The 26,656-nt window shown below is 41.8% G+C and overlaps 1 protein-coding gene across 3 annotated transcripts in view; it reads left to right on the top strand.

The window, feature by feature from the left end:
- The first annotated feature begins 708 nt into the window (after window positions 1-708).
- The window catches only part of runx1 (RUNX family transcription factor 1), a 71,644-nt gene continuing 45,696 nt past the window's right edge, over window positions 709-26,656 (top strand). Inside the window, exons 1-2 of one of the 3 annotated variants that reach the window (XM_088608234.1) lie at window positions 709-1,006; window positions 1,174-1,350. In XM_088608234.1, the coding sequence (XP_088464360.1) occupies window positions 952-1,006; window positions 1,174-1,350 (232 nt within the window). In that variant the 5' untranslated portion in view covers window positions 709-951. The remainder of the gene's footprint in view (window positions 1,007-1,173; window positions 1,351-26,656) is intronic. The other 2 variants (XM_088608216.1, XM_088608224.1) reach the window with 2 other exon arrangements.

Raw genomic sequence — 26,656 nt, 5'->3', positions numbered from 1 at the left:
CACATTCCCATGTCTTCAGAGTTTATTTATCAGCCCAAATAAAATGCAAAATTACCTGAAACTAACATGGAGAAATCAATGCAAGGGAAAAGTCTCACTCAGTTGGTCACCCAGAACTCCTCAGAGGAAACTGAATCCAAAAATTTAAATTATTGTTTAGTGCAACTCTATAGCAGTCTGAATGCCTCTGAAGGACACCTGAAGTGGAGAAGAAGATAGGGTAATAGCAGAGTGAAAGGGGTGTTGGTATCCTCATAAACTCCCTTCACAGGTGGCTGGTACACAGCACAGAGCTTTGGAAAACTGATGACTTCAGAGTCTACTTTCCCTCTCAGAACACTATCAGATTATACCTAGATATGAAAAGTTGACATGTAAATTCTCACTGGACTCTTCACCAGGATCACTGAGAGACACACAGGGCTAATTGTATCTCCTCCTGGAGTGCGATTTGCATAGCTAGTCACTGTGCGAGTGAGTCATTTTTTGTTCTGTCTCTCAGTACAAACTCAAGCCACTGTTATTTCCTCACTGAACTAAAGGGGAGGGCAGGTGGGGTGGGAAAGGCAAAGCCACGATACCAGATTAAAAAAAAGAAATCCTGTACATCACCATATCACGTGACAGGCCCTACCCAATTGGCTGAGGTTTTCGGAAAGGAACAGTTAAATTTGTAATTGGGGTTATGTGAAGCTGTCTGTGGGCCACCACACAACCACAAACCCAGGCTGGGAGCAGTCACGGCAGTGCAAGAGAGAGAGAAAGAAAAAGAAAGAGAGAGGGGGAGGAGGGGGGAGTGGTGTGCTCGTTGATCTCAGTGCGAATCACCAGGATTGCTGAAACCACAACGACTTTTTTGCTCAAGTGCTGTTGTCTTTTGCGCAAGGGTAAGCATCAGTAAACCGCAGCCTGTCCACCACCTTCCACCGCCCTGTCTATAGTGCAAGGAGAATGCCATCCCAAAGCCCTATGGGGGTCTCTTTTCTGGAGAAGCGGCAAGTTAAATGTAGGTGTCCAGTGTGTTGTAAGACTGGGATGGTGAGGAGTGTGGGGGGAGGATGCATAGAGGTGAACAGAATTTGGTTGTGGTTGAGTGGATGTTGGTCAGACGATGAGTGCAGAAAATGTGTTTCGTTTAATTCTTTAACATTATTTTTTTATTTCCCTTTGCAGCCCAAGGAGAGCTCAGAGTGGATTTAAAAACAAAGGCACTCACTGGCTTCAGAAAAGCGACAGCGGTTCTCTTTTTGCGAGCACAAGCGTGCAGGCTGTCACTTTGTTGCAAGGAAGCCATGGCCTCCAACAGCATCTTTGAGTCATTTCCTTCGTACCAGTCATGCTTCGTGAGGGGTGAGTGTTGGGGGCGTGCAGACCTCAGACAGCATTCATGCAGACTGGGGTGTTGGCAAAGGGGGTTCAGTCTGGGCAAAGGGTCTGTGTAGGGGAGTGCATTGGAAAGCAGGGCTGCAGATTTATTCATTTATATGTGCTGGGTCCTGTGGCTGGAGTCTTCTGAAATCCTGTGGCTGATTGACTCTTGTGGAAACCACAGCTTTGTGGGTATGTGGGTAGGAGCTCTTTCTAACCTCCATCCAAACTAGAGCAGGCTGAGAGCTGCATTGGCAAAGTCTGACTGCCCTGTCCGGGGTAGGGCTCAGCCTGCCAGACTGGTGACCTTCCACCAAACTTTGTCAGCAAAGCTTCAGGGGAGATGATAAAATCACTAAAGCAGTCCTAGGAAATTTCAGTGTCTGGTTTTGTCTCTGGGTCCAGCTCATTGCAGGTCTGATTGAGGAATCGTCTAATAAAATAATTAAATACTCTTGTTTTTTGATGTTGATATGACAGTCCTGAACGCGAAGTCATTAGACTCGTTTGTTTTGCGAGTTGTCAGTTCCCAGTCTTTACTACAGTTTTCACGGGAACAGGGTTGGGGAAGTTCAATCATAGTACTAGAAGAATGAATTACAGAGTATGTGTTGTGGCACCTTGGTCTGATCCCTGGTACTAATGCACATTGTGTAGTAAACTTGAAGAATCAACCATTATTTTGCTTTCAAAGCATATGAGCTTCTGCTGTGTGCTTTAAACAGTAGAACAGGGATTCTTACGGGGGACCACAAAGGAACATTGAGGAGCATTAGAGACTGTTTCTAAGAAAATGAGGTCTACACAGCTCTATTCCACAGAATTGCAAGGTATGCATGTTTCTGCAAAAATAAATTCATGTTCATCTGCATTTCAAGGGAGTATCTTCCTCTCTCATTTCCTGGCTAAGGTGTGCTCTATCTGCCTCCCTGGAAGCAGTTTTGTAAATTGTTGGGGTTGTGCTGCTGCCTCAGATGCACCTTTATTCAAATGTCTTTTCATGAGAATCGGGAATAATCTAGATTGACACTGGAATGAAATTTGTAATTATTCATATTTAGAACAATTGAAATGGAATTTCTCCTGAAGAAACAAAAACACGTGTGCAAAATTAAATTCCCAAGCTGTAGACCGATAGAAAAATGACCACAATGTGCTAGCTGCGTGAGATTGATATGACTGTGGTTTGATAGTTTGAAAATGTAATAAATAGGCATGCAACACTGTTAGAGAGAAGGAAGAGGGGTAAGAAAAACAAACCAGAGTTAAATTCAGCTATGTGATTATATTTTCCCAGAATAGAGTCTTACCCGTTCTCAGGATTAGAAAAAAAGTCACGTTTCCACTTATTTGAAGACTGATGGTCAATTTATTTCTAGTTCTAGTACAGAATGAGGGACCAGGGAAGTCCCAATGAAAAGTATCTTTGCTTCTGGATTCCAATTGCTGGTGTCCCTCACACCCCAAAAGACCTCTGTTTTCAAGGTCTGAATATAGGATTTTCTTTTACCCTGAGAGAAAGGGTAAGTAAAATTATGTCGCAGTCATTTGTTACAACATACCTTACAATAATGAACTTAATTTGCAGTGGAGTGGAGCTGTTTATCTCCAGTTCATAGTCTATGTTTACAGTTAGTTAAAACCCCACTATCATACCCAGTGGAAAAAATGAAGTACAAATGTAAACATCCACTGTAACAAATGCACAAATAATAATAATAATTCTCACACCTGAAGAAGGCCCCACGGCCGAAACGTTGTGTTTTCTTTCTTCTTTTTTTCAGCATGGAATAAACCTATTACTTGTTCCTTTGCAGCCTACGCATGCTGATGCAGCTACCCACCTGAACTAATAATAATTCTTATTCTTATTAAAGAAATGCACAGTAAACCCCGCGGAAGACACATTTTAATACAAAAATCTGAAAATGCGCATCAAGGAAACTATTCAAGTTGTCTCGTACACCTCTGAATTGCTTGGTCTCTCTATTTAAAAAAAAACAAAACAAAGCTAACAGCCCTGCACAGTCAGCATTTTTGAATCTCTTGCAGTTTGGGAGCACAGGGCTTCTCCAAGTTCTGCATTTGTGTATTATACCTAATACTCATACCTACGGTACCTACAGTACCTTCTACCTACCCTACCTATGCTAACACTGTTGTTCATTGCTTCAGAGTCACCTTTCATCTGAATTGTAGCAGACTTTGTATTTCTCTATAGAAAAAGTTAAAAGACAAGTACATGTTCAAACACTTCAGTGTTTACACTGGTTTTTTTTATTCTAGCTTGTTTATTTCACACTTTTAACTGTGTTTTGCACAGGAAATTAATCAAGCTGTTCAGAGGCTGTTGAGGAAAACCAAAATTGACTTACAGAGATCTTACAGAAGACACAATGTGTGCTTTAACACAAAGCATCAGCACAGCATTTTTGCTCCTGAGCTTAATTTATACATCAGTTTTTGGTGTCAAATGCATAATTAAAGGTGCCCACTCTGCAAGTGTGGAAAATGAAGGTAAAAAATATTATGCAGTTTGTGAATCTCAGCTACGTTTAATATGGAAAACATGGAATAAACTGCATGCTGGAGTTGGGAAAAGGCTTGTAAAGATTCTTAGCATTTGTTGTTTGGTTATTTATGTCACTGCTTCGAATACATTTGCTCTGTTTTTGGAGTGTCCAGATGGAGTGTGGATGGTGTCATTTTGTGTGCTGGTGTGTCAATATCCTGCCACAGAGAACATAGAGTTCTGCTCACCGGACTCAGGCTACAGGGCACTGGTAAAGCATTTTTATTTGCCTCTTCCCTCTACTACAAGGTGCAGGGGTAATAGATGAGCACAGTCTGACAAACATTGCTCCTACTATGCACGTCTTAGATCTCCACACACAATTTGTTTTAAAATGCCAGTGTATTCTCTACTTTCCTCCAAAATACAGTTTAGGTCTATAAAGGCTATGATCCGCAGTCTTGAAGTCACATTGTTTCATTCTAATAGTATACCTCAGTTCAGACTACATTTACACTTGAGACAATGCTAAGTTTCCCATGCAGCCATTTGACTGTTCTGTGAGTAAGAAGGCTGAGCTAAATCAAAGGAAAATAGCAGTGCATTGTGAAGAGCATCACAGTGCAGAAGTAACTGGGATATACAAGGGTGCAAAATAAATAGTATGAGCTCATTTGAAGCTTAATGACCCATCATACAAAATGCAACACAGAGAGAATGACAACTATGGCCACAGAGGGAAATAGGCATCTACATAAAAAACAAAAGCAGGGTGTTAATTAGTGCCCTCCTTGTTTGTGATGCAATGTGGCACTTTTTTCCTGTGCTGAGGAGGCATCGATCTGTAAAACACAGCTGCATTCTTCTTCTGGACTTGTATGTGCAGGTGAAACGTACAGCATTGATATTGTTGCAGGGCCATGAGAATGCAGAGCCAGGAATATTGTGGATAAAAAGCTTTAATTTTGTTAAAAAAAAAGCATGCAGCCTGAGGAACAAAAACAGAATAAGGCTCACATTCACTGGCTAAATTGCTGAGGTGTTACAGCTCATTTACAGGGTGACTAGTCCTCTCATGTAGCACTTGAGAAGTTTCATGGCTTGCCTGGAGTGATATGTAGACACCTGTTGAGTTAGATACTGTCTTGGAATTGTCATCAAAGGTAGATCTCCAAGAGCCTGATTCACCCAATAATACACTGCTTCAAAACCAGTACCACACCAAGGAGAATATGAAAACTACTCAACAGATTTGGTCAGTGTTGTTACCACAACAGTCTTATTTTAAACATTTAGCTGATTTATATTTTGCTACAATTCCCTCAGATTTGGTAGATGATTATTTCTATAATATCTTCCATGCATAAAGTCAGCCTTTTGATAATAGTGTCATGGTCCTGCTCACAGTGGATTGTGATCCTTGATTGTGCAAGCACTGTCATCTACTTCTTACTCACATTGAGTACAGCTTGTTAATTGTGTCCTGAAACCACCTGTTAGAATCCTCTGTTTCTAGAATGATGTCTGCAGTATTTGTCTGAAATAAACATGTGTCAGTATTCATATGGTTTGAAACTAAAAGTGACTATCAAGAAAAGACTATCAATGAACAATGAGCTGCAAAGACCTAAATGATTTGACAGCATGTTTCAAGGAGACATCTTGCATGTAGAACCCACTTTGGTATTCCATTTCTGAACTCCATTAGCTAACCAAGCTAGGCTGGTCTCCATTTCCTCATGCCCCAACATCTTGTAAGGAATGCTGGAAAGCTGGGCCAGGTCTAGTTTGTCCTGTGCTGGAGATGCTGGTCAGCAGTTCTCTGGACATAGCAAAGTAATTAACATTTTCCCCTTGCATATCAGTTCAGCTGCTGTTTCCTTGTTGAAACCAAGTCACCCAGATCACTAGGGAACACTTGCAACCCTAGCAGCTATGAAAATAATCAACTCTTGGAATAATTGTTCTCTGTTCAATATATTTATCCAGTGTTTATTTAGAAACGTCCACAAAGGGTGAATTTTATTCAGATTTCTTTCTTTTCGATCCACAAAATGTCGTCCAAATTTACGGTCCTCTCTTTGCATTCAGCAAACGGATGGACAAGGAAGGACAGACTAATCCGGCTGTCCCCAGAGATTCGACGTTATCACCCCAAGCAGCACTTTCAGAAGGAAGCCCATAACTCTTGTTTTTAGATTTAGAAAGAAACACTTTCAAAACTTTTTGGTAGAAAAAATTCCTTTCTGTCTGTGGTGTCAGAAAGCTCATATATTAATTTGAGTGTGGTAGACCACAAAGGATATGGGCCTAGTGTATCGTGCTGAGCCAGGGGCTCACTTACATTCCCTGCCCAGGAAGTCCAGAGATATTCTCCTGTTTTTAAGATGCACAAATACTCCCGTACCCCTTTCATAGCCCCTTCAAAGCTGAATAAAGTAAAATATTTGACATTGCCTCATACAGCCAACACATTTTTGTACAAAACATGATCAAAGGAGTTTTGGGTGTGTTTACTTTTAACTGTAACTATCAACTACTGCTCTAGCTGTAAGAATTAGTCAGTCAATGCAAGATTTCTTGGAAATCATCAAATTTTTTCTTCCCTCTAGTTAGTTCTATTCTTTAACGAATCAGCAAAAACCTCATCCTTTCTGTCCTTGTCCTATAGTTCTGCTAGAGGTCAGCTTCTAAAGACTGAATTAATTTTAGTTTGTGCATTTTGTTCAAGCTCAATTTACTGTTCAAATGAAAGAAATGTATGCTGTGATGTTAAGATGAAGGTTGTAGCTCAGGTCAGGTATCTTAACAACTGTGGTTTCCACTGTAGCAGCAGAACACAGAATCCAGTCTTTGATACAGTATCTCATTTCTATCACAGCAATGCAGTACATAACCATGTTTGTAATGAAGGATTGAAGAAGTTACCTCATTGATGAAAAAAGGCAAGCTGAGAGTGTGGAGTCATAACAGGTTCACTGTTGACCCTTGTTCCTTGTGGTGGGAGGCCTCTAACTCCAATCCTGCCCCCCCACATGCCCAAATCATTATCATCTCTGGCGCATGCTGGCCCTGGGCCCTATTTCTCAAACTTGCTCCTTGAGAAGAGGTATAGATCTCTATTGGCTAACCTAACTTACTGTAAGCATGTCAGTTTTCAGCTGGCAGTGCTGAGTTCCTTTATTGAGTTTCCTGTCTCAAGGACCACAGCACAGTGTTCTTATCTATTGGATTTTCTGCTGCTCAGGTTCCAGGGATGCCTTACTGTAACTTGCTGACACCGAGGACTCTTTGTATTGAATGCAATGACTCTTACACCGTTCTGTAATATTGAGCACTGCCTCTCAGGATGTAATCTGCAGCCAGGAGTATTTAATCTTTATTATTCAAGAGCAGGACAGAACTGGAGAGAACACATAGTGAAAATTTTAACACTCATTTTTGGGAGCTGAGAATGTAGTGTATCACAAGAAAGAAAAAAGAACAGAGCCAGTGCTTATGCCTGACAAGGAAGTGTATCTGAGTTGGGGGAAAATGAGAATGGCATTCTAGTGACAGTATTCTAATGACAGTATTAGCCACCAGCTATATCACCCTGCAACTCACAACTGGCAGCCCACTGAAGCTAAGCAGGTGTGAGCCTGGTCAGTACCTGGATGAGAGACCTCCTGGGAAAAACTAAGGTAGCTGCTATAAGTGGTGTTAGTGGGACCAGCAGGGGGTGCTCACCCTGCGGTCCATGTGGGTCCTTATGCCCCAGTATAGTGACGGGGACTCTATACTGTAAACAGGCGCTGTCCTTCAGATGAGACGTAAAACCAAGGTCCTGACTCTCTGTGGTCATTAAAAATCCCAGGCAATTCTCGAACAGAGTAGGGGTGTAACCCTGGCGTCCTGGCCAATGACCATTGGCCATCATGGCTTCCTAATAATCCCCATCTTTGAATTGGCTTCATAACTCTCCTCTCCTCTCCACTAATAGCTGATGTGTGGTGAGCGTTAGCGCGCACTATGGCTGCCGTTGCATCATCCAGGTGGATGCTGCACATTGGTGGTGGTGGAGGGGAGTCTCCATTTGAGCTTTGAGTGGAGTGTCCAGAAAAGTTCTATATAAGTGTAAGCAATTATTAATTATTATTATTAGTAGTATTCATTTGATAATAGAGTGTCTCAGCGTTAAAATTAAGGTCAGAATGGAGTATTGCTGAGTCAATATTGAGAACTAAGAATGAAGTGTAGCAATGCTAAAGTCAGAATGGAGTGTTCTGGCATGTGTGTAGCAATTTTGGTGCCAATAGGATCTCACAGTATTTTACATATAAGAGGAGGACCCATGTGATCTACAATAGTTGTGCAACAGCTGGCTGGGTGGGCCATCATTTTGCACCATCACCCCACCACCCAGAAGACCAGGTAGAGAAACTGCTTCACCAATTGATTTAAGGGGGAACTTTTGCACAGATTATACAAGCCCTGAATTTATTCAGGATACCAGGGTCAAAATCCATACTTTTGTGAACAGTGCAAAGGAATCTTTAATTGACCAAGTAGCTGAGACCTCATTTGAAAAATGACACCTCCTACAGCACAGTATTCCCAGTCACAATACTGAGATAGATACAGATGCTGAGACAGTGGTTTGAAATCCTGGTTCAGAGAGAAGAACACAACCATGTTCTGTAATGCAGAACATCTAGATTTTCCTTAGAGGTTTCCAACTTTATTAATAAACAGTCCCAGCCTTGCATAGTTTCTCTATCTGATGACATGAGGTTACAAGGTGGTAATAATACTATCCAAGTGAGAAAGCATTACTTGTGTTTAAATTTCTGTTGTTTAAACTGGATATGAGGTTATGTATCTGTGCTGTTGTTAGATTAATCATGCAATGTCTTTTCTCTTGGAGTGATGCTTTATTGAACACCCCCAGAATTGAAGCAGGGGAATGTGGGCTTGATTAAGCAGAGAATGGGCTTCAAATGAGCTGAGGTTTGTGCTCTGGTAACATACAGATGATGAAATTCTGTAGGTGGGACTCAAATATTTGGGAATTCTGTTGTGCTGGTTTCCATGGCCTTGAATTTCAGAGAATCGGCAGCACTAATAGGGAGGGATTGAGTTTGTCAAGAGATACTCTGGTCATTCCGAACACATCATTACACACTTCCAGGAATATCTTGGACTCGGGCCACTCCAGCCTACGCTGCACATACTCCAGGGAGAAATTAAAGTCCACCAAGGGAGCCTGTTACACCCTGATGGCACAAGTGGCAAGAGCTGAGATTAATCCCTAAAATAGCCCCTCTGTGACAGTTGATTACTGAGATCCTTAACAGGCAATCCAATGAAAAAGATGATGTCAACAGCTTCCTTTCATGCATTACCTTTCTGATGCTCTGATATTTGAAATAGAAAAAGTTCAAGCCAAAAGAATGCTACTCAGCCTATATTCCTCATCTGTTAGCTAACGGCTAAGATCTGAAAGCCTCATCAATCTGTTATGTTGTAACTTTCAGCATCCCAGTAGCTGTGAGCCCCTAGACCTGAATGGCAAATTATTCCACACACCTACACCTTTCTAGGAAGATGTGTCTTCTTCTGCAAGGAATAAATATGACTCTTCCTGCAACTCCCAATCTCACCCTAATAGCCCTGATCTAGTCTAAAGTAGCACCAAGAGTTGTCAAAATAAGTTTTATGTAAATCAAGCATTGGTAAATTACTTGTTTTTGCAAAGTATATTGATATACAAGCTCATTGGCCCCTTTGGTTAATCTAGGTGAATTTAACATAGCATTGATTTATCATAGCATATTTTTTCTGTATTCTTCAAATTTTTCAAAATATTTACAATGTGCTTTACCGTATTGGACCATGGAATTATCCTGCTATATATTATGACCATATTTCATAGTCAAACGTAGTAAATGAGATCTGTGTTGAAAGTATGAGAAACCAGGGAAAAACTAAAGATATTAACATAATGAAAATACTACAGTCCCAAGGTATTATTACAAGCAAGTAAACATAGCATTTCTTTATAATGCTCTGAAATCTTTGTTTCATTTGTGACAAACAAATGTTTCACTTGTTTTTAATCTGTGTCTTTAAACAAGTATTATTACTGTATGTGACTGTCTATGTCTTTAGTACGGACTTCAGTACATTTCTGTTTCATTTAAATGAAGGTTTATTTTCAATGATATGATGTGAGACTGTTTTTTTTCTTTGTATGCTTTTTCAAAGTACAAACATTTCTTTGTGCCTGTGGTCGCACTCTTGTGTCTGTGCAATCGTGGATATGATGTTATGCAAAGCATTTCCAGGTAATCGGGGAGTGGGATGTTGTGTGTGCAGATGTACTAGTTTATTAGATCGCAGATAGCAGCACATTTCAGGGACTGACATGGCTGGTGGGGTCTCTGGGATACAGTACAGATTATTGAAGATGCAGACCAGATTATATTCTATTTCTGATGCTTTTAAATTCTATCTAGCAGAATATACTAGAGTAGTACATCTTGATATAGATGAAGACAGGGTGAGCATTTTACAGTACTAAAAAAGATACAGATGTTTTAGGAATTATTCAAGGTAAGGGAATGGTTATCACTGAGACCAAGGCTGGACGTCATTGGACTTCTTCAGAATATTGAATGGAATAAACAAGACTGCTGCCAGTGGATATTTAACACCAGAATGTGCCTGTGTGTGGTGTTTGTGGACCAGTAAGTGGCACTCTCCCCTCTGGTACCAGAAGTTACCAACCAATACCTCAGTATGAAGACCTGTGTAAGATGAAACATTAGTCCAAGGTCCTGGCTGCTTGAACATTGAAGATCTCAAGGCTTTGTGATTTATAGGTTGTTTATTAACTCTGGTGTCCTGGCTTAATGCCACACCGGGGTTAAACAACATGGCACACCTAAAGCCCCCCCCCCCCCCTTTAATTCCACCAGTGATATGATTTTTCACTTCTTCATCTGAACGTCTGCCCAGTGGTACAGACTGCTATTGGTGTGAGTCCCATTGGTATAGACTGGGTAAAGCACATCACGCATGACTTCACTGGAGAGGGTGCTGCACTTTATACCTACCACTGGAGAGTCCTTTCTGTATTACATTACAGCCAGGGGTCTCAAGAGCAAACCCAGAAAGAGTGGGTGTCAATGGTGCAGAAAACTGTTCTTCTCTCAGAACCTGTTAGATGAACTGCAAGAATGGCTGACTTTTATTATAATTAATATTTGTGCGCTAGGATTCATACTGGATTTTCAACCAGAAGTCAAAAGAATAGCCAATTGGAAAGGTTCAAAAATCCTGTAGGATTTTTAATGGGGTTTCCTGCTGGATTTAATTTTTGTGTGGTTTGTCCAATAGAAAATTTTGAGGTTTTCACACATTATTCCTATGAGTTATCTGATTCGTTATCATTAATTATCTGCAATAGCAATAGCAATAAGAAAAGGAATCCCAGGACTCTAATTTGAACTTGAAAGGGTCCACAGAACATTGTGTTCAGCATTGTGTTCACATCACACAAAAACTGTTACACTAACACAGCACAGCACACAACACAGCAATAATAACCATATTATTAATAAATAATAAACAATAGGTGCACCCCACTTTGCACCCATTGTTTGCAGAGTTAGGCTCTGGCTCCCCTGCAATCTTGCATTGGGTAAAGCAGTTAGAAAATGGATGGAAGAACAAAATAATAGGATTATAAAAATCCTTTCAGACTACATTGGGAAAACTGAAAATGCTATGGAATGTTTAACTAGGGACACTTTTAAGTCTCCAAATTTTATGATTTTTTAATTTTAAGACTGAATAGGAGTTTTTATGAGTAAATGTTATTGTATCCCTCAGTACACATACCTGAGCAAGTAGAAACAGAGTCTCACTATTCAGAAAGTCAGCGTAGAGGAATGATGGTCATTCCTCACTTTTGCAGTGTAGAATGATTGAGGAAAACAGTGCAAAAATGTAAGATTGTTACACTTCAATGAAACCTTGCACTTGCTAAACAAAGTTTATAAAAACAAAAAAAAATCTCTGGATTACTGGTTTAAAAAACTTTAAGTACTGCTTTGTTTGACCTACAATTCTTCACATAATCAATTCAAGGGGTGAAAAAACAGAAAATGCTGCAGTACTGACCCCAAAAGCTGTATGAAAGAAACAAAAAGAAGTTTACCACAAATTAGAGTCCAGGGGACCACAGGGCCATGTGTGATTAGAACAGTTTTCTCACCAGTCACAGGGATGGAATCTCTAATTGTACCATCCAGCTGCTTGTGTGACATTGTTTCAGCATTAATCACAGCTCACTCGACTCATTCCACCACCTCACAAACCTAACGAGAGCATGCTCTGACAGCTCTTATCCTTACTCCCAAGGAATCTTTACTGTTTAAAAAGAAATACTTGATTATTTTTTCAATTGCGTGCTTTCACTCCAGGTATATTTAGGCATTCCCACATTTTTACCATGTTTTGAAACAATTTCCAACACTTGGCTATGGTAATAATCATACTAATTTTGTAATTGAACCACTGAAATATCTCAGCTATTATCATGGATTACATTAGTAAAAAAAAGTATAAATCTAGCAAGGTAAGCCATGGAAAACCACAGTAAAAATGAGAGAACAGAAATACTAGACACAAACCAATGTGGTGGATTAAGATCGGCTTATATTTCAATGTGTGAATAAATTTAGAGTGAATCTGGATTCAATATGGAGTAGGTATGGATTTATTATGGATTCAATATGGAGTTGAAGTGCATCCAGTGGGACTATAATGTGCTGCCAATATGATTTCTGCATGCATTCTGTAGCTGAAGAGGATTAAAACTGGCATTAGTGCAGAAGCTTTGCTGCACAGCTCAGTGTCATTGCTGACAGTTAGGGGAGCCGGGGGGCCTGAGGGGAGGGTTCCTTGCAAAACTGTGAAACCACAGCATGCTGTTGCCGGGGACTGATAAGCGTTATGGAGGCCCCTGTGAAGCTTCCGTTCATGACACTCCTGGCCTGCTTTAGTCTCTCTTTCCTGTCAACAGCCGCTCAGGAGCTGCATTGGCAGTTACCATGTCTGGCTTCTGAATTTGGCAAAACACCGGCAGCAGTTATTGGTTCACAGCTCTGACTCTCTCTAATGCACGTCCTGAAAGCAGCTTTCACTCTCTTCCTTCCTCATCCTACTCGGTGTTTGTCTGTGTGTCAAACATTTTTTGATCAGATATATTTATACAGTGGAATAGCTGGTTTCCAGGTTTGTTTACAGGAATGTGCAACTGATCTCTGCTATTTTTACAGCATCACTGTGGGAAACATTTGAGCCCCACATATGGCTTCACAGCCCAGAGGTAGAGAAACTACTATTTCAGTACTGTAATACTATTATCAGGACTGACAATGAGGGAGAATGTGGTGTCTTACTGTGAGTACTGAAATGACAATAGAATGTTTTCATTCAGTATTAAGATTAGAATGGAGAAGTCCCAGTGTCGGTTTTAATGCACAGGCCGAAAAGCAGAATCTGCAGAAAAAAAGGTCTGTCAAAATCTTTTTTTTCTCCTTCTGCTTAGTTAATGTGGGTGTTAGTTAAAGTTTTACAGCTGAATACAACACTTTATTTGTATTAGTACAGTATTTAATTCCTGGAACAACACAAGTAAATGCAGAATGTGCACTTGCAGAAAACCATTGAAAACCATTTCAGTGAGGCCGAGGTGCTGGGTGAACAGGTAACCTGCAGTCGGTGCAGTACTGGGTTCTGACAGTGGGTGTCGCTTAGGCTGCCTGGTACTGCACTTACAGTACTTTGCATGTTGGTTAGTAAGTGTGGGTAAAGAACAAGCCACAGTCACCGCGCTGCCACCACAGCCTGCCCGCTGTCACTGATAGGGCCCAGTGTGGCCACAGCACCACCAGACCCAGGCCACAAGACCCACTGATGGAATACAACACACCCCCACACCTCCTGCAAGCGGCTTCTGCTATCTGTGCAACTGCCAGACTGACACAGTGGCAGGCAGTGAATGGAGGTTTGTACAGACACAGCGGCTCTCAGTCTCAGTCTCCATTGCTTTGGGCTGCAGGTTCAGGAGGTTTAGAGACTAAAAATGAAAAAGGCAAAAACGGATTCTTCAACAGAGAAACATATCCATAAAGATAAGAAAATAGGTTTAAGCACATTGGGATTTTAGTGGCAGTTCTAGTATAGTCAAAGGAGAAGCAAATTACTAAACTGCAGACTATGTCATGAATAAACTAAGTTAATGGAAGTGTGCAATAATCCAAGCCAACTAAAACAAAAATTGGAAACAAAACACAAATCTAGGAAAGGGAGGACTTTTATATGTAAAGTATTAACACCTGAGTGTGGAATTCTCTTCAACAAAGCCCTTAAAAATATTGCCATGAATGAATTGCCATTCATTGTCATGAATAAAAAGCTTGACACAAGTAGAGAGAGGACAATACTCATACTGTAGCAGCAGGTGATGTTTATTGGTTGATATCAGCAACAGTAGAGCAGAGCAGTTAGAAGCAAGCCCCCTGTCAGACATCGGATCCCTGTGTCCCTGCTGTAAATCCAGTTTATCTGCTTTCAATTGCTCTCATTTGTTATTCTTAGTAAATTTCCTATTATGCAAAGTGTGTGCAGCTTGGTTCTGGAATGTAACCCTCAAAAACAGCTTTCTTAAGAGTCACAACCCATAAATGAGCAAATCTAAGCAGTGGTGGGTTGCAGGGATGTGTTTTAGGCCAGTTGTCCTTAATGATTTGTTTCAATGATTACATTCTGACGTATTTAGCAAACAAAATTTTACAGATGATAGAAAAATAGGGGGAGTGGCAAACACAGAAACAGAGGCAATTAAATTGCTAAAAGATTTAGAAAAGATATGGACTGGGAAGACACCTGGTAAGTGAAATTCAACAATGGTTAGTGTGAAGTTAACTACAGTGGTAGTAGAAAGAAACTTAATACATACTACATGGATGTTTCGGATTTGCGGTGAACTATTCATGAACATCTAAGTCAATGTAGGAAAGCAATAAAAAACTTAGAATACTTGGGACTACAGCAATAAGTGTGGAATTAATAAAAGTAAGATTCCAACATTCCCCCATTGTACAACACAAAAGTAAGACTTTAGAGTATTTTGTTTTCTATTTTGTTCATAGTATAAAAAACTGACTTAGAACGACCAATAAGACAAATTTGCAGTCTCAGGGGGACTTTCATTTGTCATACATGGAGAGTTTAAAGGAGTTCAGTCTGCAATCTAGGCCAGCAGCCATGTCACCCTGCAACTTACAGTTGGCAATCCACTGAAGCTAAGCAGGTGTGAGCCTGGTCAGTACCTGGATGAGAGACCTCCTGGGAAAAACTAAGGTTGCTGCTGGAAGAGGTGTTAGTGAGGCCAGGAGGGGGTGCTCACCCTGTGGTCCATGTGGGTTCTAATGCCCCAGTATACTGATGGGGACACTATACTGTAAACAAGTGCCGCCTTTCGGATGATACGTAAAACTGAGGTCCTGACTCTCTGTGGTCATTACAAATCCCAGGGTGTTTCTCGAAAAGAGTAAGGCTGTAACCGTGGCATCCTGGCCAAATTTCCAATGCCTCCTAATAATCCCCTCTATGAATTTTTGTCCTCCCGCTACATTACTTTGTCCTCCCCCCCTACCTGACGGCAGGCAACGTCAGCTCAAGGATTTGGTTCAAACCACCAAATGGAGACGGGCGTGCCGACAAGCGGACCCTGTTGATGCGGGATTAATGCTAGGATGAGAGAGAGTCTGCAGTCTAGAACAAAGGAAAGCAAGAGAAGATTTGATTCAAGAACATAAAATCCTCATGGGGATTTATAGAGTCAACCCAGGGGACTGTTTCACACTAAATCGTTATGGTAGAGTTTAGGATGAACAATTTGAAATGGTTATTACAGAATAAGGTTTCCCTGTCAGGTCATTCTCAAGAAGTGAGAATTTAGTTTTACTTACCTACAAAACTACCAAATGAACAATATTGACTGAATAGCCTTCTTTTGTTTGCAGCCTTTCTAATGTTCTTAATTTGAAAGTGCTCGCTCACTATGTATGACATGTCTTGAATGCTGGAAAACGTTTGAGTGTTACTTTTCTATTTTTATAAAAAAAAATAATATTCAAAAGGAAGCAAATTTTAAGTGACATATAATATAATTTTCTACCTCTCCCACGAAGAAAGAAAGAATAGGAAAGGCAATTTTTAAACATATAAATGTTTCATGAAACAGAATATGAGAGAGATTGTAGGTGCTCAGATGTCCTGGTGGTGGCAGCAGTGAGTCATATTTCCACTGCTGACGCTGCTAACGGTCTGAATCACACATTCAAGCATGCAGTTGTATAAACAGAGGACCCAGTGCTCAAGAGAGGGCATGGGTGTAATTCCTTGAAAGAAATATAGGAGATCAGAAACAAAGCAATGAGAGCTTTCTTCTTTTCTGTCCTTCCATCCATCCACACATTCTCACACTCACTACACCTTTTACCCAGTGACTCGGGGATTGACATGGGTCTGGAAATGCAGGTTTCCACCTCTGTCTCCTTTGGGAATGTAATAGAATTTCTAAGTCCTGGACACACCATCAGATAAAATACGGTATGTGTGACATACAGTATAGACATATGACAAAATCATGAGAAAACAGGCAATGAAACAATCAGATTTACTGTGGTGAACTTTCTTAAGTGCGTTCTACCCCAATCAACTAGTAAAAGACTTGCTTTTTAAATTACACAAAATTGACAGAGTGTTAATCCTCCAGGAGGTGTTTAATAATGGCGATTAATAACAATTTTAATAAGAAAACTTTGATTTTTTGGATTTGTCATACATTTATAAAATGTCAAATACAATTCATTTACAGTTCATTTACAACTGTAAAGAGTTGCAACATCAATTATCTTTGATATCAGTTCCAATGCTTTTGAATTTAATTTTTGGTCTTTAGATAGCTCAGTTGAAAAAAAATCCTATTTGTAATGACAACCTGGAGAGAATCCATTGATTTATAGCAGGGCATTTACTGGGGTGAATGAAGTGTGCAGTTCCTTGCTCAAGGGAACATCAGCACCTCCTACCTTTGGTTGGAGCTCTAACCTGTACTCCATACTGCTGCCTCAAAAGCCACAGAGGACAGAGTGGATGTGCTGTTTATGAACTAAGTTGTTTTCTCCTTTACTTTTAATGGAATCTAAGAAATGTTACAAACAAAAGGAGGCTATTTGGCCAATCTAGTCAATTTGGTAGTAAGTAGGACATTGATCCAAAGATATCATCCAACCCATTCTTAGAAGAAGCCTGGTTCCATCCTCTTAGTCACTCTCCTTCATTTGAGAACCAGTTGTTTTTCAGCATAAGTCAGTAAATAAATCTTTTATTGTGTTTCAAATGTTTGTTTTCATAGTGAGATCAATATCTCTATTTCCACCACTCTGCCTACTTTCCACCAGTTTGTTAAGTGCCCGACCAGAGAAAACAAAACACTGGACTTATTATATGCCAATGCTAAGGATGCATATAGTTCCACAGCCCTTCCCCCCCTTGGCAGATCAGATCACAACCTTGTCTTGCTTACACCACTATACAAGCCTATTGTCCAGCGCCAACCTGTGACTATGAGGACTGTGAGGAGATGGTCTCAGGAGGCTATGGAGGATCTACGTGGTGCTTTGGAGGCCACCGACTGGGATGTGCTGTGCGAACCACATGGGGACGACATAGACAGCATGGTGGACTGTGTCACTGACTATATTAACTTCTGCATAGACAACACCATCCCCACCAAAGACGTACACTGCTTTTCCAATAACAAACCCTGGATCACCAGCGACCTGAGGGCTCTTCTGAATGACAAGAAGAGAGCCTTTAGGAGGGGAGATAAGGAAGAGGTCAAGCGTGTACAGAGGGAGCTAAAGCAGAAGTTAAGAGAGAGCAAGGACGCCTACAGGAGGAAGGTAGAGGACAAGCTGCAAAGGAATAAGTGAGAGATGTATGAAGCAGCATGAGAGAGATCACTGGCTTCAAACAGGCTGGGGGTGCAACAGAAGGGAACCTGGAGATGGCCAACGAGTTGAACCAGTTCTTTAACAGGTTTGATTCTGGGTCTTCTGTGGCGCAACACCCATCCCCCCACAGCCACACGCTCCCTAACCCTTCACAGCTGCGACTGCCCAACACCTCCTCCAACCCCCACAAACATGGCCGCCCACAGCTACAACCCCCGACAGCTACTCACCCAACCATCCCCCACAGCTGCCACTCTCCAACACCTCCGCCATTAACACCTGCAGCACTGAAAGCACTATGAGCACCATCCCCCAGGCCAGGCTGACCATCACAGCTGACCAGGTGAAGAAGGAGCTGAAGAGGCTGCACGAGGGTAAGGCCACAGGACCAGATAACATCTGTCCCAGAGTTCTGAGGGCCTGTGCTGATCAGCTGAGCGGAGTGCTCAAGCGACTGTTCAACCTGAGCCTGCGCTTGGAGAGAGTCCCGGTGCTCTGGAAGACATCATGCCTGGTCCCGGTACCAAAGAAAGGGCGCCCCTCTGTCCTCAACGACTACAGACCAGTTGCACTGACTTCTCACATCATGAAGACACTGGAGAGGCTGGTCTTATCCCACCTGAGACCCCTGGTCAGCTCATCACTGGACACCCTACAGTTTGCCTACCAGCCCAGTGTTGGTGTGGAGGATGCGATCATCTACATGCTGCAAAGGGCCTACTCACACTTGGACAGGGCTGGCAACACTGTAAGGATCATGTTTTTCAACTTCTCCAGTGCCTTCAATACCATCCAGCCCTTACTTCTAAGGAGGAAGCTGGAGGAGATGCAAGTCGATGCCTCCACGACCTCGTGGATCACTGACTACCTGACAGGCAGACCACAGTCTGTGAGACTTCAGAACTGTGTGTCTGAACAGGTAGTGAGTAACACAGGGGCACCTCAAGGGACAGTTCTTTCTCCATTCCTCTTCACCCTCTATACTTCGGACTTTAAGTACAACTCAAAGTCATGCCACCTGCAGAAGTTCTCAGATGACTCTGCAATTGTGGGATGTATCAAGGGTGAGCAGGAGGAGGAGTACAGAGGACTGGTCAGTAGCTTTGTGGAGTGGTGTGGGGTGAACCACTTGGAACTGAATGTAACAAAGACAAAGGAACTGGTGGTAGATTTCAGGAGGAAAAAGGTCAAACCTACTCCTGTCTACATCCATGGGAGTGGCGTGGAGATGGTGGACTCGTACAAGTACCTGGGAGTGCACATCGACGATAGACTGGAATGGTCTAAGAACATCGAGGCCATCTATAAGAAGGGACAGAGCCGACTTTACTTCTTGAGGAGGCTCAGGTCCTTCAATCTGTGTAGTAAGATGCTACACATGTTCTATCAGTCGGTGGTAGTGAGTGCCATTTTCTACGCAGTGGTGTGCTGGGGCTCTGGGATTAGAGCAGTGGATTCCAAAAGGCTGAACAAGCTCATCAGGAGAGCAAGCTCTGTCATTGTGTCTGACCTGGACCCCTTGGAGGTAGTGGCTGAGAGGAGAATGATGTCCAAACTAGAGGCCATCATGGACAACTTCTCCCATCCCCTCTATGACAGGCTTGCAGGAATGAAGAGCACATTCAGCAATAGACTGATTCATCCACGGTGCGACAGGGAGCGCTACAGGAGGTCATTCTTGCCTTCTGCCATAAGACTGTACAACGCATCCACCTTGCGTCTTGGCAGAGGCAAATTCGACAGTGACCTGTTTCTGGACTAAACGCATCTACACATCTACTGCTACATCTGTTCTCTTTCTTTTTCTTTTTCTTTTCCCGTTTACAACCATTTTTTGTGCAATATATGCCAGGGACCTGTGCAATACATTTATATTTATATCTATAGCTACATCTATATTTATATTCATATGTGTGATACGATTTTCTGTGTACTGTTCTGTTCTAGTTTGTTCTTGTGTGTCCGGACTGTGAGTAACTCTTGTATTGTATTGTATGTATTGTGCTATTATTATATAATTCGTTACACTGTGGCTGTGTTGTGTGTGTTAAGCTGCTGTTGCACTGCAATTTCCCTCACGGGATCAATAAAGTATCTATCTATCTATCAATATCGTGACCCTTCTACGACGTCAGGTTATATCAAGTCATAGTGAGTGCGTTGGGCCACAGTAGAAACAACAAGAAACTGAATACATTTCCTTGTGAAATCTGCATTGAGAAAAAACAGATAAAGAAGTCATTGCAGGCTGTTTAAAAGATCTATTTTTTTCTCAATTCAAAAGCATTCCATTAAGAATCTTACAGCACTACTGCTTATTCCTGGAGTAGATGGTAGGAATGCTGAAGAATACCCATTCCATGGCACAGCCTTCCCCCAGTGTCTGGACCATTCTTGGGTGATTAGTGCCACCTGTTAGATTACTGTCTGGAAGCACACAGCCCAAAGTGTGAGCTATGCTTTAGTCACAGGGTATGCAGACATATCCTTCCCTCTTCACAAAAGGCACTAGTGCTCCAGAGCTCCTAGTGTGTAATCCTGGGGTCACACTGTGATCAGTGTGTCTCTACTCCCTGAGCCTTTAAGCCGTACAGCTGTAAGGACTGACATCCATTGCTACATTCCAACTGCCTATTCCAACAGGTTGAGTTTTGGGCTCTGACTCAGGTAGAGGGAGGCTGAAAGACCAGGAGCCGGGGAGGGAGAGTTCATTAAGAAGGGGAATAAGACAGACAAGCAGAGCTCATTCTGTCTGAACAGACAGAGTGTCTGCTACTGCATTGTTCAGTGCTGAAGAATTTGACAGCACTATCTCATTGTGGAGGGCAGAGAGTCTGTCCTTAACTTATTTTCCATTTAGAAAAGCATTCAACTCCAAACACTCAGACATGAGAGGAGCTAAGAGGAAATTATTGCTGGAAACAGTTTCTTCTCAAGGTCTCTGTACTCTGCCAGTGTGAGCATGAACCCTGTGCAGAAGAGATAGAGGTTTTGGGCTGTGTGGATGTGGTTATGTGTGCCAGAGTCTGTGGCTGTGTAGTTCTGTGTATAGTAGAGGTTGTGGAGGGTGTGGATGTGGTGAAGTGTTGCAGGGGCTGTGGGCATTGTAGTTGTGTATATAGTAGAGGTTGAAGGCTTTGTGTATTCTTGTGTGCGGTAGAGGTTGTGGGCTGTGTGGATTTGATTGAATAAGGTGCAGGTTGTGTTTTATTTTTAGTATGCGTGTGCTTGGTACAACAGGTTGTGCAGTTGTGTGTTTGGTAGAGGCTGGAGGCTGTGTGGATGTGTATTGTAGGTTGTGGCTGTCTATGCCAAAGGCAGAGAGTTCTGTGGTTTTATTGTGCCAAGAATAGTGAACTGTGTGTGGTTGTGCATTCCTGTAGCTGTGGACCATACATGTCCATTTAGAGCAGAAAAGGTGTGATTTTCATGCAGTATAAATAAGAGAAAATCTTAAAATAAAATGCAGGGTGTTAGTTAATTTAGATGATGACTTTGGAATTACAAATTCCCTATTACCACCAAGCTAAAAATGTGCAACACTAGGATACTAAGACTGCCTTTAGACTGAAGGATTGGGTCAGGGCTCTCAGGTGAAGATCACCTTGTCCACCAGAGGGCAATTTGAGCAGGACATGGATGTCCAAGTGGATATGTAGGAGAAACGAAGCCTACCTAAAGTGTCAAAATTGAAATTAACCACAACATAGGGTATCCTGATTTTAAATGCACAACATTTATAGTTAAGGCAGTGGCAGTCTCTATACTGGAAACATTTTACCATGAAAATAAAATGAAACACACTGGGACATGCAGATTGAAAATGGATGTATAAAGCTGTATATTAATTGTATAAAATAATAGAAAAGACTGGGCTGCCGTATTTCATTTTTTGTATATTTGTTATTACACTAATCAAAGTTTTGTGAATGAATGAGGACTCTCTAGGATCATCATAATCTCAGAATTAGTGTTGTCAGAGAATTAATGGATACAGTATATTTCAGCTTTTTGGACGTGCATTGCAGTATCAATAACATATAAATCTTAGTATGAATAATGTCAGTATAAATAAAGTTGGATTTTTGATTGATCAGTTGACTGACTTGGAACAACAAAGTATCTGAAGCATCTAAAAACTGTAGGATGAGGTTAAAGTAAGTATTAGATTGACAATAGTATGAGGTCACACCTAGAGAAGATCAGCACAGAATCCAATCCTGAGCAAAAATTCATTTTTGTACTATCACCTCCCTGAACAAACAAAATTTCAGGTTTTTTGTAGCACATTTTCTGCGTTCAGCTAAAAAAGGTCCCATACGAAAATCATTTTTACATACAATTATAAATGTTACTGCCTGCAGCTGCAGACTTTGTCTTTAATCCTGTGCATGCCTGTTATCTACTTTATCTCCTGTCACATCTCTCAAGTAACTGTCTAATACGCAATAAGAGTGGCATTATTACTTCTTCTGGAGTAATTCATCACTTTTCCACCCTTGGGGAAGACTGTTAACTGAATACCAGCACAAGTTTGCCAATGCAAAATATTAGAATGAATCAGAGGCGGTTTAATTATTCTGATTTTTAGTGCCCCAGAGCTGCATTGAGTTCCTGTTTTGCTTCCAAGATCAGAGCACCAAATTAAGGTCCACTCATTTTACAGAATCTTAGTTCTGTTTCACGTATTGCTTATGCTTGACATGTCCCTGTCATGTAACAGTTCTTTCCGGGCCCTATGCAGACGACACGATCCGGAATTGTGAAGATACACTGGGGAAAAGTCATGCAGGAGAGGGTCTGGAGACAGGGGGGTGAGCAGGTGTCCTGGGGAAGTGAGTCCAGGGCGAACAAACAAAGACAAAGTCCAAACGGAGAATCCAAAACCGAAGAGTAGAGTCCAAAGCCAGGAGATCCATCCAGGGAATAAAAGCATGAACCGGGTCGTGACCGGCGGGGCAGGGAATCAGGAACAGAAGGTTAAAACCATAACGGAGCCAGACGCAGCAGGACCCCGGGTTCTCACGAAACAGGATTCAATGAGGATCCTCGGGTGATGTCTGCATCTGGCTTTTAAGGGGGAACGGAAATAGGGAACAGGTGCAGGTAATGGGAAAGAACGAGGAAGGGCTGGAGCGCCCTTAAGAGGAGGAGTAGCGATCGTGACAGTCCCCTGTAATCAGTGGATGTTTTTTGGTCTTTTTGTACTGGTCAGACCTGTCCAGTGGGCCAAAGTATCCTGTACAAAGAAGTAACCAGTAGAGTGGACCAGATTTACCTGTGTAGAGGGAATCACTTTGACCAACTATAAATAGTGGACTACAGTAACCTGTGTGAAATAGACTACAGTAATGTGTAGAGTGGATCACAACAATAATAATAATAATTGCTTACACTTACATAGTGCTTTTTTCTGAACACTCCACTCGAAGCACTATACAGGTAATGGGGACTCCCCTCCACCACCACCTATTGTGCAATGTGACAGCAGCCATAGTGCACCAGAATGCTCACCACACATCAGCTATCAAGGGAGAGGAGAACAGAGTGATAAAGCCAATTCACAGATAGGGATTATTAGGAGGCCATGATTGGTAAAGGCCAATGGGAACTTTGACCAGGATGTTGGGGATACACCCCTACTCTTTTTGAGAAATCCCCTGGGATTTTTAATGACCACAGAGAGTCAGAACCTTGGTTTTACATCTCATCCGAACGACAGTGCCTTTTTACAGTGTAGTGTCCCCGTCACTATACTGGGGCATTAGGACCTGCATAGACTGCAGAGTGAGCGCCCCCCTGACCACTAACACCCCTTCTAGCAGCAAACTTAGTTTTTCCCAGGAGGAACATGTTTTCCCTGTGATGCCCCCTGAAGGGCGAGGTTGTCTGCAACCTGAGCCATTCACATTAAACTATTCTGTTTCACATTATAAAATAAACCCACAATCGAAATCTTTCCTTTAAAAATAAAATTAACTCTAATATTCGCAATAACAATATCAATGACTTTCTATCTGTTCCCAAATATTGTTTTTAACCCAATGTCCAAGGAACAAAATAGGCTTTCCCCATTCTTTTCAAGAAAATGTACTGGTTTAAGTTTGTACAAGACAGCCTACCTGAAGCAGATAACAGTTTGACTGGGACGCTGACAGTGCTGTAGCTGTGCTTATGCTGGCACAGTCTGAGTATAGAGTGAGACTTGGTCACAGGGCTGTTAAGCCTCCTCATTATGAGACCCAAACCCCCTCTGAAACCACTGCCCTGGATTGTAAAGGAACATCATGTGCTATCCTGGCAGGAGATCACAGAGCTGGATCCCTGTTTGATCTCCTATCTAAAGCTCAAACACAACAACTGAAATGCAGGAAGAGACTAAATTAAAAACTTTTTTATTTCCTCTTTTAATTTTCTCCACCCTCAGAGCCTGTTCCCCAGTGCTATATATGCAGGCTGAGAGGGGTTAATTTGCCCTGTGGTCTTGGGAGTTGTTAATAAAGACCAGTGCACTGATCATATGGCAATACAGTCTCTGTAAATAAAGCCCCTTCAACTACTCTGTGATTGGATGAGAGAAGGAAAAGGAGAAGAATATTATATCTGTAGCAGCAGTGAAAGTAGATTTTTGAGGCTCTATTTCATAAATATCATACAATGAACCATTGGCAACTAGCATCAGATATGGTAAGGGCCACACCTGTCCAGAGCTGGCTGGGTTTTTTTAAAAGAATTTGCAACCGCAAAACGGATGGGATCACTTCCTCTTGGTTGTAAGATGCATCTTAGCATCCATCCAACATAATGAAATTTGCCATGTCTCCTACAGCACTTTTGCATCCTTTGGTATAATCATCAGACTCCCCTGTCTGTGTCTTCCCAAAGAGCTAAATAAGGCAGAAGACAGAATGCAACACCCTGATGAGCCCTCTGTTTTGTGCTATGTGGCGTACTGAGTGCAGTTTTAGACAGATGCATTGTCATACCCTTCAATTATCTAATAGCGTTTCATACAGTTATTTAACTGTGCTTATTCGTCAGTGCTCTAAGTTCATTAGTAACTCATTAAACTCATTAAACCTTGCAAGCTGTTATTTTAATGAGTTAACTAAGAAAGCTTATGTCTTCAACTGTAGCTGCCTGGGTCTCTGGGTCAGGATGAGGCTGATGTGGCAGTAGTAGTATGTGTGCACTGTGCACCTCCCGTTGTGGTGTATCTGTGCTCCTGAGCGACAGTAGTCCTGCAGCCTGGCCTGTCCATAATCTGTTCTCCCTGAATAGGTAATGACTTTCTGTGTTTAATCATTCTCCTTTGGTAGTTCACTCACCAATGTGGTGGATCACAAAACCAGTGCCAGGCCACACAAGAACATAGCAAACTTGCCTCTTGTCCCATAGTCCCAGGACAGTATCCCAGAAACACCATCTTCTGCACACTTTGTAAGTGAAATTCCATCCTAGTTTGATTTTTGTTCTGCAGCAAGAAGCCACCACCTAACTCAGCCACACATTTGCATGGCACAGTGGGCAGCACCTCTTTGCACTCTTCCTCAAAACCATTTGAGTGGCTTCAGGGCTGTTTTCTTCATCCCTGTCCCTCCCCATTGCCACATATTGGCCATCAAAACCACAGAGCCTTCTCCATCTCCCCTCCCTTCCTCCCTCTTTCCAAGCCCTGCTTTCTCAGTCCCTCACAGCCCTGAATGAAGCATCATAGACTCGGTATGGTAAAGTGTCTCCACAAGCCTCTGCATCATACTTTTAAAAAAATCCACACAAAAGGGAAACCTCAAGATTCTCTAAATGAAGTCTAGATTTCAGACTGTAGTGTTTCTGATATTCAGTGACTGAAGATTCATTCAAAGAAAGAACATACAATAAAACAGATATTTATCCCTTGTTGTTGAGATAATTGCTATTATGTTTTACCTCAATGGAACACTTTGGCTTGATTGACTGCTCTTGACTAGACGTTTATGTTTTTTAACATTAATGTCTTCTTATTTCTTGGCAATAACTTTGTTGAGCAGAGTTGTTAATTCCAGATTGTTTTATCTTCCGGTCATTCAAAGATGTGGCAAAACATCTCTTTGTGTCACTTATATAAGAGTAAAACCAATGGCTGAGCTCATTGTCTCTTACGTTATCTGTGCCTCGATCTGTCTGTCTGCCTCAATAAATCCCTCAAATGAAAAATAGTTCCCTTTAGAATTCCAAAAGCACCCAGCTTGGCTCATCAAATTCCAGGATTTTAAATAGTGAGTTTCAACATGTTCGCATGCTTAAGAAATTAACAAACACTCACAGTTGTTTTTTTGTGAAAAGAGCTACGCTGCAATTATTGCACTGCAGCAGGGAAAGTTTTGCTATTATGCTGAAAAGTAAAAGATTATTTAAAAGTCTGGGAGAACCTCTATGCGGCATAACCGCTCCCCGTGTTTCTCGGTACAGGAGTTCTCTGATGATGAGAGGAGCAGATGGTGCTGCACTATGCAAAGAGAGGAGGCGGCACATAGCTCCCACCTTGCCTTGTTTGAGAGCCATTACCAGTAGAGGGAGAGCCACTCTGAGCATCCGCCAAAAACCGCAACAGAAATAAGCCATATAACTGTCAATACTTCAGCCAGGCTGGAGAGGGGGCAGGCCAAACCACAGCTTGGCACCCCAAACCCAGGCATCGCTAATGGACTGGGCCAAC

The sequence above is a fragment of the Lepisosteus platostomus genome, chromosome 2 (genome assembly GCF_059453375.1).
Source record: "Lepisosteus platostomus isolate fLepPlt1 chromosome 2, fLepPlt1.hap1, whole genome shotgun sequence".
NCBI classification, from domain to species: domain Eukaryota; kingdom Metazoa; phylum Chordata; class Actinopteri; order Semionotiformes; family Lepisosteidae; genus Lepisosteus; species Lepisosteus platostomus.
Note: the sequence above shows the minus strand (reverse complement) of the source record. Positions and strands in the feature narration are given on the sequence as shown.